The sequence below is a fragment of the Oncorhynchus nerka genome, linkage group LG7 (assembly GCF_034236695.1).
Source record: "Oncorhynchus nerka isolate Pitt River linkage group LG7, Oner_Uvic_2.0, whole genome shotgun sequence".
NCBI classification, from domain to species: Eukaryota; Metazoa; Chordata; class Actinopteri; order Salmoniformes; family Salmonidae; genus Oncorhynchus; species Oncorhynchus nerka.
The window spans coordinates 82,499,051-82,512,320 of NC_088402.1; the positions used below are offsets into that span (position 1 = coordinate 82,499,051).

Here is a 13,270-nt window from a genome sequence, read left to right on the forward strand (position 1 = left end):
GTCCACCAGAGCTGTTGCCAGATAATTTATTGTTAATTTCTCTACCATAAGCCACCTCCAACGTCTTTATAGAGAATTTGGTAGTACGTCCAAACGACCTCACAAGTGCAGACCACTTGTAACCACGCCAGCCCAGGACCTCCACTTCAGGCTTCTTCACCTGCGGGATCATCTGAGACCAGTCACCCGGACAGCTGATGAAACTGAGGAGTATTTCTGTCTGTAATAAAGCCCTTTTGTGGAGAAAAAAATAATTCTGATTGGCTGAGCCTGGCTCCCCAGTGGGTGGACCTGGCTCCCAAGTGAGTGGACCTGGCTCCCAAGTGAGTGGGCCTATGCCCTCCCAGACCCACCCATGGCTGTGCCCCTGCAAAGTCATGTGAAATCCATAGATTAAGGCCTAATGAAATGATTTAAATTGACACATTTCCTTATATGAACTGTAACTCGGGAAAATCTTTTAAATTGTTGCATGTTCCATTTATATTTTTTATTCAGTATAGTTAAAACTAATAGAAAAAATGAACGTAGACAATAAAAAACTATTTTGGAACAGATTCCTAAACCCAATCATCCCAACCCAGACACCAAACACAGACTTATTGTCCTTTGTAACTCAATTAAAAGTCCTAAATTCTGTTTCCGAAAAAATCACATGACTCCAGCAGGCCAGGTCTGGGTCTTAGAACAATGTCCTGCCAAACCACGTTAAGGTCATCATTTGATCAGACCTGGGTTCAACTACTATTTGAAATCATTTCAAATACTGTGGCTGAGCTTGATTGTGCTTGATTGTGCTTGCCTGGAACAGTTTAACCTCATTTCTATCAACATGTTAAATGTGCAACCAGAGGGAAAAAAACTCTGGACCACCTATACTCCACACACAGAGATACACACTGTCATTGGCTTCATCAATAAGTGCATCAATGACGTCGTCCCCACAGTGACCGTACGTACGTGCATACCCCAACCAGAAGCCATAGATAACAGGCAACATCCGCACTGAGCTAAAGGCTAGAGCTGCCGCTTTCAAGGAGCGGGACTCTAACCCGGAAGCTTATAAGAAATCCAGCTATGCCCTCCTATGAACCATCAAACACGCAAAGCGTCAATACAGGACTAAGATCGAATCGTACTACACTGGCTCTGACGCTCGTCGGATGTGGCAGGGCCTGTAAACTATTACAGACTACAAAGGGAAGCACAGCCGAGAGCTGCCCAGTGACACGAGCCTACCGGACTAGCTAAACTACTTCTATGCTCGCTTCGAGGCAAATAACACTGAAACATGCATGAGAGCCCCAGCTGTACTGGAAGACAGTGTGGTCACGCTCTCCGCAGCCGATGTGAGTAAGACCTTTAGACAGGTTAACATTCACAAGAGTGCAGGGCCAAACGGATTACCAGGATGTGTACTGCGAGCATGCACTGACCAACTGGCAAGTGTCTTCACTGACATTTTCAACCTCTCCCTGTCCGAGTCTGTAATACCAACATGTTTTAAGCAGACCACCATAGTGCCTGTGCCCAAGAACAATAAGGTAACCTGCCTAAATGACTATGACCCGTAGCACTCACGTCTGTAGCCATGAAGTGTTTTGAAAGGCCGGATAAGGGCTCACAACAACACCATTATCCCAGAAACCATAGACCCACTCCAATTTTCATACCGCCCCAACAGATCCACATATGATGCTGTCTCTATTGCACTCCACACTGCCCTTTCCCACCTGGACAAAAGTAACACCTATTTCAGAATGCTATTCATTGACTACAGCTCAGCGTTCAACACTATAGTGCCCTCAAAGCTCATTAATAAGGTAAGGATCCTGGGACTAAACACCTCCCTCTGCAACTGGATCCTGGACTTCCTGACAGGCCACCCCCAGGTGGCAAGGGTAGGTAACAACACATCAGCCACACTGATCCTCAACACGGAGGCCCCTCAGGGGTGCATGCTCAGCCCCCTCCTGTACTCCCCGTTCACTCATGACTGCTCGGCCAAGCACGACTCCAACACCATCATTCAATTTGCCGATGACACAACAGTGGTAGGCCTGATCACAGACAACAACAAGACAGCCTATAGGGTGGAGGTCAGAGACCTGGCCGTGTGGTGCCAGGACAACAACCTCTCCCTCAACGTGATCAAGACAAAGGAGATGATTGTGGACTACAGGAAAAAGAGGACTGAGCATGCCCCCATTATCATTGACGGGGCTGCAGTGGAGCAGGTTGAGAGCTTCAAGTTCCTTGGTGTCCACATCACCAACAAACTAACATGGTCCAAGCACACCATGACAGTCTTGAACTTGATATGTCAAAACATATCCCCCCTCAGGAGATTGAAAAGATTTGGCATGGGTCCCCAGATCCTCAAAAGGTTCTACAGCTGCACCATCGGAGGCAACTGCTCGGCCTCCGACCGCGAGGCACTACACAGGGCAGTAAGAACTGCCCAGTACATCACTGGGGCCAAGCTTCCTGCCATCCAGGACCTCTATGCCAGGTGGTGTCAGAGGAAGGCCCTGAAAATTGTCAAAGACTCCAGCCACCCTAGTCATAGACTGTTCTCTCTGCTATCACAGAGCAAGCGGTACCGGAGCGCCAAGTCTAGGTCCAAGAGGCTTCTAAACAGCTTCTAACCCCAAGCCATAAGACTCCTGAACATCTAGTCAAATAGCTACCCAGACTATTCACATTGCCCTCCCCCTCCACACCACACCACTGCCACTCTCTGTTGTCATCTATGCATAGTCACTTTAATAACTCTACCTACATGTACATACTACCTCAACTAACTGGTGCATCTGCACATTGACTCTGTACCGGCACCCCCCTGTATTTATTGTTATTTTTTACTGCTCCTCTTTAATTACTTATTACTTTTATCTCATATTCTTATCTGTATTTTTTGAAACGGCACTGTCGGTTAGGGTCATTTCACTGTAAGGTATACACCCTATTGTATTCGGCGCATGTGACGAATAGCATTTGATTTGATTTGAACATTGGTACCAATAGAATGGCAAATACACCGAAATGGCAAACACACCGAAATGGCAAACACACCGAAATGGCAAACACACCGAAATGGCAATCACACCGAAATGGCAAACACACCGAAATGGCAAACACACCGAAATGGCAAACACACCGAAATGGCAAACACACCGATCTGGGGATCTCCAGGTTAAATCAAACACTCAAAGTATATGAAAAATTTCAAATAATATTTAATTAATTCAATGTCCTTAATCTTTGGCTGGGTTCTGGTTCATTTGTCTGATATTCTGGTTCACTGTGGGGTACCTCACGATGGGTAGTGTTCTGACAGGCTGGCCACACAGCAGGGAGTCTACAGAGGGCTGTGTTAATTAGGCCATCGGAAACATCTCCCACGGGATGCTACATAACACCAGCCACTGAGCCTGTTCAGTCTGATCTGATAGAACTGACCCCCTGGAGCTTGTTCAACAATGCCTGCCAAATACCGCTCCATCAAAACAGAACACGTTTTATTCATGCTTGACATGCTTCAGTTTTTGGATTCCTTGTATTTCATTGCCTCGGGGGTGGCAAGTAACCTAAAGGACTCTTTTCCCTATGTAGTGCAGAGGAGGCTAGTGGGAGGAGCAATAGGAGGACAGGCTCAATGTAATGGCTGGAATGAAATCAATGTTTCCATTTGTTTGATGTGTTTGGTACCATTCCATTGATTCCATTCCAGCCATTACAATGAGCCTGTCTTCTCCTCTGCCCCCTGTCTATAGCTCCTCTCACCAGCCTCCTCTGATATAGTGCACTATTTAAGGAATAGAGTTCAATTTGGGAAAAAGCCATAGTTTAAGACGCGGGTGATAATGAAATGGGAACTGAACTGGTAACAAGAGGGCTGCTGGTCTCTGATCCCAGGTTGTACCGTAGAGGTTGTACCTGATCCCAGGTTGTACAAGGCACCCTCCAGGAGCATCGCACCGCGGCTGACGCTGCTCCTCTCAATGTGTGTGTGTGTGTGTGTGTGTATGTGTGTGTGTGTGCAAGTGTGTGTGCGTGTGTGTGTGTATGTGTCTGGGTGTCTTGGGAAAAAGGCAAAGGACTAATTTCTATTCTACGTTTGTTCTGTCGTCACACTGTGTTGTGTCCTTGTTGTCGTACCTGGCAAACAGTGATGATTAAGGGTGGGTGTGTGTGTGTGTGTGTGTGTGTGTGTGTGTGTGTGTGTGTGTGTGTGTGTGTGTGTGTGTGTGTGTGTGTGTGTGTGTGCGTGTGCGTGTGCGTGTGCGTGTGTGTGTGTGTGTGTGCGTGCGTGCGTGCGTGCGTGTGCGTGTGTGTGTGCGTGCGTGTGTGTGTGTGTGTTTCAGTAGAAGACAGTACCTGGCAGACGGTGATGATTAGTGCTGGCAGTAAGAACACTGCTAGGGTCATCCAGGTGATGTAGGCCTTGAGCCCCCACTGCTCAGCGAAGTGACCCCAGCACTCAAACTCTCCTGGAGACACCTCCGACCGCGAGAAAATGAAGAACTGAGGGAGGAAGGACGGGACAGATTGAGGAGGGGGGAGAGAGGGAGGGAAAAGGGCGAGGGTGGGAGGATGGATAGAGGGAGGGAGGGAGTGGTGAGGGAGTCAAAACCAAACACATTTCTAACTAACAGAACAGGAGGCCACACTGTCTAGGAAACTTCCACTGAACTCATGATACAAAAAATAAGCCAAAAATGGGTATATCTTGAATTTGACTGCAGGCTCTGGGGTCAGGGCAGAAGTGTCCCTTTGAGACTTTTACTTAACCTTTAGTCATGCTGAGACCAACGCCTCTTTCACAGATCAGTCCTGTATACCCATCTATCCACATAAAACACATCAATATACACAACAATATACAGTACACATCAATATTCACATAAACACGCAAAAAGCAAAACACAATGAGCCAGCTTGTCATCTATCTGGTGCACACCTGAGGTAGCCTATACCGAGGTAGTACCTGAGGTAGCCTATACCGAAATAGTACCTGAGGTAGCCTATACCAAGGTACTACCTGAGGTAACCTATACCGAGGAACTACCTGAGGTCAGAAATAGACTCCATGAGGGTGGTATGAGGGCCCGACGTCCACAGGTGTGGGTTGTGCTTACAGCCCAACACCGTGCAGGACGTTTGGCATTTGCCAGAGAACACCAAGATTGGCAAATTCGCCACTGGCGCCCTGTGCTCTTCACAGATGAAAGCAGGTTCACACTGAGCACATGTGACAGACGTGAAAGAGTCTGGAGATGCCGTGGAGAACGTTCTGCTGCCTGCAACATCCTCCAGCATGACCGGTTTGGCGGTGGGTCAGTCATGGTGTGTGCTCGCCAGAGGTAGCCTGACTGCCATTAGGTACCGAGATGAGATCCTCAGACCCCTTGTGAGACCATATGCTGGTGCGGTTGGCCCTGGGTTCCTCCTAATGCAAGACAATGCTAGACCTCATGTGGCTGGAGTGTGTCAGCAGTTCCTGCAAGAGGAAGGCATTGATGCTATGGACTGGCCCGCACGTTCCCCAGACCTGAATCCATTTGAGCACATCTGGGACATCATGTCTCCCTCCATCCACCAACGCCACGTTGCACCACAGACTGTCCAGGAGTTGGCGGATGCTTTAGTCCAGGTCTGGGAGGAGAACCCTCAGGAGACCATCCGCCACCTCATCAGGAGCATGCCCAGGTGTTGTAGGGAGGTCATACAGGCACGTGGAGGCCACACACACTACTGAGCCTCATTTTGACTTGTCTTCAGGACATTACATCAAAGTTGGATCAGCCTGTAGTGTGGTTTTCCACTTTAATTTTGAGTGTGACTCCAAATCCAGACCTCCATGGGTTGATAAATTTGATTTCCATTGATAACTTTTGTGTGATTTTGTTGTCCGCACATTCAACTATGTAAAGAAAAAAGTATTTAATAAGAATGTTTCATTCATTCAGATCTAGGATGTGTTATTTTATTATATTATTTTATTTTAGTGTTCCCTTTAGTGCCTGGACCTAACAATAAGGAAGCTGCTGACAGGATTACAGACAGGTTCAATGCTTCAATTTCACGATCGGCTGACCAGACAGCATTTGTGCTTGGGGATTTTAATACGCTCTCTCCTCCCCACTCTGCAACAGTACGTCACTTGTCCGACTCGCTCAACGCGCATTGTGGAACAGTGTTGTGGCAACATAGATGACACATACAAGGCAGTGTGCAGAGCATCCATCAGGAAATCAGACCATAACGTTGTCCGTCTCCTGTCGAGATACAGTCAGCTGGTGAAATGCAGAAAACCTGTAGAGAAATCCATTCAGGCATGGAAAGAGGAGAGCAGGGAGGAGCTCAAGGACTGCTTTGATGTCACAGACTGTGGGGGGTTCTTTGACTGTTGTAGGGAACCCCATGAGTTGACAGACAGTATCACATCTTACATCCAGTTCTGTGAGGATACTGTCATTAACACAAAAACTGTCAGAGTATTTCCCTAAAACAAGCCAAGGGTGTCTAAGAAATTGAAAATGTGCCTAAATTAAATTACGTTTTCTTTCCTGAAAGTAGATACGGATGCTGTAAAGAAGAAAGAAAATGAATTTAGGTCAAACATGTGGAAATCTAAAAGTGGAGCAGAGGTTCTGTACAGGCAATCCAAGACAAGCATGGGACGGAATGCAATGATGGGAGGAGAGAGGAAGAGAACAGAGAACAATCCAAGACAAGCATGGGACGGAATGCAATGATGGGAGGAGAGAGGAAGAGAACAGAGAACAATCCAAGACAAGCATGGGACGGAATGCAATGATGGGAGGAGAGAGGAAGAGAACAGAGAACAATCCAAGACAAGCATGGGACGGAATGCAATGATGGGAGGAGAGAGGAAGAGAACAGAGAACAATCCAAGACAAGCATGGGACGGAATGCAATGATGGGAGGAGAGAGGAAGAGAACAGAGAACAATCCAAGACAAGCATGGGACGGAATGCAATGATGGGAGGAGAGAGGAAGAGAATAGAGAACAATCCAAGACAAGCATGGGACGGAATGCAATGATGGGAGGAGAGAGGAAGAGAACAGAGAACAATCCAAGACAAGCATGGGACGGAATGCAATGATGGGAGGAGAGAGGAAGAGAACAGAGAACAATCACATTGCAGACTGTACATCCTTTGTAAATGACCTTAAGGAAGATTTGACACCGTTGATTTTTAAAGACGAATGTCAACCAAGTATGTGACAGCATTCCCAATTCCTCTCCTGTTCAGATACCAGAGAACAAGGTGGCCTCATGCCTGTCACATTAAGCCACACAAAGCATTGGGCCCAGACGCACTACAGGGCAAGTAATGAAGGTCTGCACGACAAGCTACAAGAGAGTCTTCACACAACTGTTTCAACTCCTGCTGAGCACCTGCACAGTGCCAAACTCCTGGAAGGTGCCAACCATTGTACCGGTGCCTTAGAAGCCAAGGGCCAAATCAACAAATGGCTTTCGACCTGTGGCCTTCATACCCCTTTGGGCCAAATGCATGGTGAAGGGTTGTCAGTAAGCACCTTACCCTGTCCATAGCAGAGCAACTGGACCCATACAGTTTGCCTATAAGGCACAGAGACTGAGGATGCTACCCTGACCTTGGTGAACATGGTGGCTAGTCACCTTCAACATGAAAAATCATATGCACACATTTTAGTTATTGATTTTAGTTCAGCTTTCAATACAATGCATATACACACACTGCTGAAACGACTGCTGGACCTGAATGTCACCGGAGGCCTCACATGTTGGATCAAGGACTTTTTAACTGACTGACCACAGAGGGTCCTCAGGAATGGGGCCCTCTCTGATTAACTGACCCTGACCACAGAGGGTCCTCAGTAATGGGGCCCTCTCTGATTAACTGACCCTGACCACAGAGGGTCCTCAGGAATGGGGCCCTCTCTGATTAACTGACCCTGACCACAGAGGGTCCTCAGGAATGGGGCCCTCTCTGATTAACTGACCCTGACCACAGAGGGTCCTCAGGAATGGGGCCGTCTCTGATTAACTGACCCTGACCACAGAGGGTCCTCAGGAATGGGGCCCTCTCTGATTAACTGACCCTGACCACAGAGGGTCCTCAGGAATGGGGCCGTCTCTGATTAACTGACCCTGACCACAGAGGGTCCTCGGGAATGGGGCTGTCTCTGATTAACTGACCCTGACCACAGAGGGTCCTCAGGAATGGGGCCCTCTCTGATTAACTGACCCTGACCACAGAGGGTCCTCAGGAATGGGGCCGTCTCTGATTAACTGACCCTGACCACAGAGGGTCCTCAGGAATGGGGCCCTCTCTGATTAACTGACCCTGACCACAGAGGGTCCTCAGGAATGGGGCCGTCTCTGATTAACTGACCCTGACCACAGAGGGTCCTCAGGAATGGGGCCCTCTATGATTAACTGACCCTGACCACAGAGGGTCCTCAGGAATGGGGCCCTCTCTGATTAACTGACCCTGACCACAGAGGGTCCTCAGGAATGGGGCCCTCTATGATTAACTGACCCTGACCACAGAGGGTCCTCAGGAATGGGACCCTCTATGATTAACTGACCCTGACCATAGAGGGTCCTCAGGAATGGGGCCCTCTATGATTAACTGACCCTGACCACAGAGGGTCCTCAGGAATGGGGCCCTCTCTGATTAACTGACCCTGACCACAGAGGGTCCTCAGGAATGGGGCCGTCTCTGATTAACTGACCCTGACCACAGAGGGTCCTCGGGAATGGGGCTGTCTCTGATTAACTGACCCTGACCACAGAGGGTCCTCAGGAATGGGGCCCTCTCTGATTAACTGACCCTGACCACAGAGGGTCCTCAGGAATGGGGCCGTCTCTGATTAACTGACCCTGACCACAGAGGGTCCTCAGGAATGGGGCCCTCTCTGATTAACTGACCCTGACCACAGAGGGTCCTCAGGAATGGGGCCGTCTCTGATTAACTGACCCTGACCACAGAGGGTCCTCAGGAATGGGGCCCTCTATGATTAACTGACCCTGACCACAGAGGGTCCTCAGGAATGGGGCCCTCTCTGATTAACTGACCCTGACCACAGAGGGTCCTCAGGAATGGGGCCCTCTATGATTAACTGACCCTGACCACAGAGGGTCCTCAGGAATGGGACCCTCTATGATTAACTGACCCTGACCATAGAGGGTCCTCAGGAATGGGGCCCTCTATGATTAACTGACCCTGACCACAGAGGGTCCTCAGGAATGGGGCCGTCTCTGATTAACTGACCCTGACCACAGAGGGTCCTCAGGAATGGGGCCCTCTCTGATTAACTGACCCTGACCACAGAGGGTCCTCAGGAATGGGGCCCTCTCTGATTAACTGACCCTGACCACAGAGGGTCCTCAGGAATGGGGCCGTCTCTGATTAACTGACCCTGACCACAGAGGGTCCTCAGGAATTCGGCGCTCTCTGATTAACTGACCCTGACCACAGAGGGTCCTCAGGAATGGGGTCGTCTCTGATTAACTGACCCTGACCACAGAGGGTCCTCAGGAATGGGGCCGTCTCTGATTAACTGACCCTGACCACAGAGGGTCCTCAGGAATGGGGCCGTCTCTGATTAACTGACCCTGACCACAGAGGGTCCTCAGGAATGGGGCCCTCTCTGATTAACTGACCCTGACCACAGAGGGTCCTCAGGAATGGGGCCCTCTCTGATTAACTGATCCTGACCACAGAGGGTCCTCAGGAATGGGGCCCTCTATGATTAACTGACCCTGACCACAGAGGGTCCTCAGGAATGGGGCCCTCTATGATTAACTGATCCTGACCACAGTGGGTCCTCAGGAATGGGGCCCTCTCTGTGTCCTTTCACCGTTGTTGTTCTCTATATACTCTAACGAGATGAAAATCCAAGGAAACAATGTGAGCCGTTTCAAGTACGCAGATGACATGGCTCTGGTGGGACAATTTTTTAAAGATGCTACGTCAGATCGGGACGGCTATTTTAAACAGGCCAACGACCTTCAAGAATTGTGCCGGTCAAGTGCCCACCACATCAATGTGGACAAGACAACAGAGCTGATAATCAATGGCAACAACCTGCCAATGTCCCAACCACTCTCTCTGAACGACCAACCAGTGGAGTTGTTTGAGCGTTTCAAAGACCTAGGGACACAAATTGAGGACAAGCTGAGCTTTACAGAGAATGCAGACATTTGCCAGTGCCTGTTTCTAATCAGGAAATTGAAGGGGTTTGGGGTCAGCCAGGATGTTCTTGAGAGGGTGTACAGCAGCTTGGTGGAGAGCATCCTCATGTTCAATATGACAGTATGGTCATCTGAGCGTGAGGAACAAAAGCAAACTGACTGAAATAGTAAACACAGCCAGCAAAGTAACTGGTTGATCACAGGCACAGTGGAGCAGTCTGTTCCACAAGGCAACCAAAAAGAAGACACTGGCTGTCGTGGGTGACCCCTCCCACCCTCTACTACACCCTCAGGTGGAGACCCCTCCCACCCTCTACTACACCCTCAGGTGGAGACCCCTCCCACCCTCTACTACACCCTCAGGTGGAGACCCCTCCCACTCTCTACTACACCCTCAGGTGGAGACCTCTCCCACCCTCTACTACACCCTCAGGTGGAGACCCCTCCCACTCTCTACTACACCCTCAGGTGGAGACCCCTCCCACCCTCTACTACACCTTCAGGTGGAGACCCCTCCCACTCTCTACACCCTCAGGTGGAGACCTCTCCCACCCTCTACTACACCCTCAGGTGGAGACCCCTCCCACCCTCTACTACACCCTCAGGTGGAGACTCCTCCCACTCTCTACACCCTCAGGTGGAGACCCCTCCCACTCTCTACACCCTCAGGTGGAGACCCCTCCCACCCTCTACTACACCCTCAGGTGGAGACCCCTCCCACCCTCTACTACACCCTCAGGTGGAGACCCCTCCCACCCTCTACACCCTCAGGTGGAGACACTCCCACCCTCTACTACACCCTCAGGTGGAGACCCCTCCCACCCTCTACTACACCCTCAGGTGGAGACCCCTCCCACCCTCTACTACACCCTCAGGTGGAGACCCCTCCCACCCTCTACTACACCCTCAATTCGTAAGGTTTCCCTCTGGCAGACGCTTCAGGCCAAGTGCTATTGCTTGTGCTGTAGGACTACTAACTGCAGTGTAAATTGTACTGGTATATGTACTTATCTATCCAGTGCAGTTGGAGCAGTGGTCATTTGTGAGCGAATGTATCAATGTCCTCTATGTTTTCAGTTTACGCAGTAGGATGGACTGACTGGTTTAAGTGTGTGTGATGTGAGAATGCATGTGCATGTGATTATTTTAATGTCAGGTGATGCCAAGTATACATTTCCATCCTGGATGGGAAATCTACTTTTATTCTATTCTATTTATTCTATCTTCTTCTGAGGGCATCTCTACCTCCATCTTATTCTGAGGGCAGCTCTACCTCCATCTTGTTCTGAGGGCAGCTCTACCTCCATCTTGTTCTGAGAGCAGCTCTACCCCCATCTTCTTCTGAGGGCAGCTCTACCCCCATCTTCTTCTGAGGGCAGCTCTACCCCCATCTTCTTCTGAGGGCAGCTCTACCCCCATCTTCTTCTGAGGGCAACTCTACCTCCATCTTGTTCTGAGGGCAGCTCTACTCCATCTTGTTCTGAGGGCAGCTCTACCCCCATCTTCTTCTGAGGGCAGCTCTACCCCCATCTTCTTCTGAGGGCAGCTCTACCTCCATCTTCTTCTGAGGGCAGCTCTACCCCCATCTTCTTCTGAGGGCAGCTCTACCTCCATCTTGTTCTGAGGGCAGCTCTACTCCATCTTGTTCTGAGGGCAGCTCTACCCCCATCTTCTTCTGAGGGCAGCTCTACCCCCATCTAGTTCTGAGGGCAGCTCTACCTCCATCTTGATCTGAGGGCAGCTCTACCCCCATCTTCTTCTGAGGGCAGCTCTACCTCCATCTTGTTCTGAGGGCAGCTCTACTCCATCTTCTTCTGAGGGCATCTCTACCTCCATCTTGTTCTGAGGGCAGCTCTACCTCCATCTTGTTCTGAGGGCAGCTCTACCCCCATCTTGTTCTGAGGGCAGCTCTACCTCCATCTTGATCTGAGGGCAGCTCTACCCCCATCTTCTTCTGAGGGCAGCTCTACCTCCATCTTGTTCTGAGGGCAGCTCTACTCCATCTTCTTCTGAGGGCATCTCTACCTCCATCTTGTTCTGAGGGCAGCTCTACCTCCATCTTGTTCTGAGGGCAGCTCTACCCCCATCTTCTTCTGAGGGCAGCTCTACCCCCATCTTGTTCTGAGGGCAGCTCTACCTCCATCTTGATCTGAGGGCAGCTCTACCCCCATCTTCTTCTGAGGGCAGCTCTACCTCCATCTTGTTCTGAGGGCAGCTCTACTCCATCTTCTTCTGAGGGCATCTCTACCTCCATCTTGTTCTGAGGGCAGCTCTACCTCCATCTTGTTCTGAGGGCAGCTCTACCTCCATCTTGTTCTGAGAGCAGCTCTACCCCCATCTTCTTCTGAGGGCAGCTCTACCCCCATCTTCTTCTGAGGGCAGCTCTACCCCCATCTTCTTCTGAGGGCAGCTCTACCCCCATCTTCTTCTGAGGGCAGCTCTACCCCCATCTTCTTCTGAGGGCAGCTCTACCTCCATCTTGTTCTGAGGGCAGCTCTACTCCATCTTGTTCTGAGGGCAGCTCTACCCCCATCTTCTTCTGAGGGCAGCTCTACCCCCATCTTCTTCTGAGGGCAGCTCTACCTCCATCTTCTTCTGAGGGCAGCTCTACCCCCATCTTCTTCTGAGGGCAGCTCTACCTCCATCTTGTTCTGAGGGCAGCTCTACTCCATCTTGTTCTGAGGGCATCTCTACCCCCATCTTCTTCTGAGGGCAGCTCTACCCCCATCTTGTTCTGAGGGCAGCTCTACCTCCATCTTGATCTGAGGGCAGCTCTACCCCCATCTTCTTCTGAGGGCAGCTCTACCTCCATCTTGTTCTGAGGGCAGCTCTACTCCATCTTCTTCTGAAGGCAGCTCTACCCCCATCTTCTTCTGAGGGCAGCTCTACCCCCATCTTCTTCTGATGGCAGCTCTATGAGGCTAGGGTTAGGGATGAGGCTAGGGTTAGGGATGAGGCTAGGGTTAGGGTTGAGCTGGGATGTGGACATGAGGCTAGGGTTAGGGATGAGGCTAGGGTTAGGGTTGAGCTGGGATGTGAACATGAGGCTAGGGT

General features: G+C 50.1%; 1 protein-coding gene across 1 annotated transcript in view; it reads right to left on the bottom strand.

The window, feature by feature from the left end:
* Positions 1 to 13,270, bottom strand: part of LOC115124849 (vasopressin V2 receptor-like) — a 69,479-nt gene that overhangs the window by 11,186 nt on the left and 45,023 nt on the right. Inside the window, exon 4 of the mRNA XM_065020874.1 lies at positions 4,381 to 4,527. Coding sequence (XP_064876946.1) covers positions 4,381 to 4,527 — 147 coding nt within the window. The remainder of the gene's footprint in view (positions 1 to 4,380; positions 4,528 to 13,270) is intronic.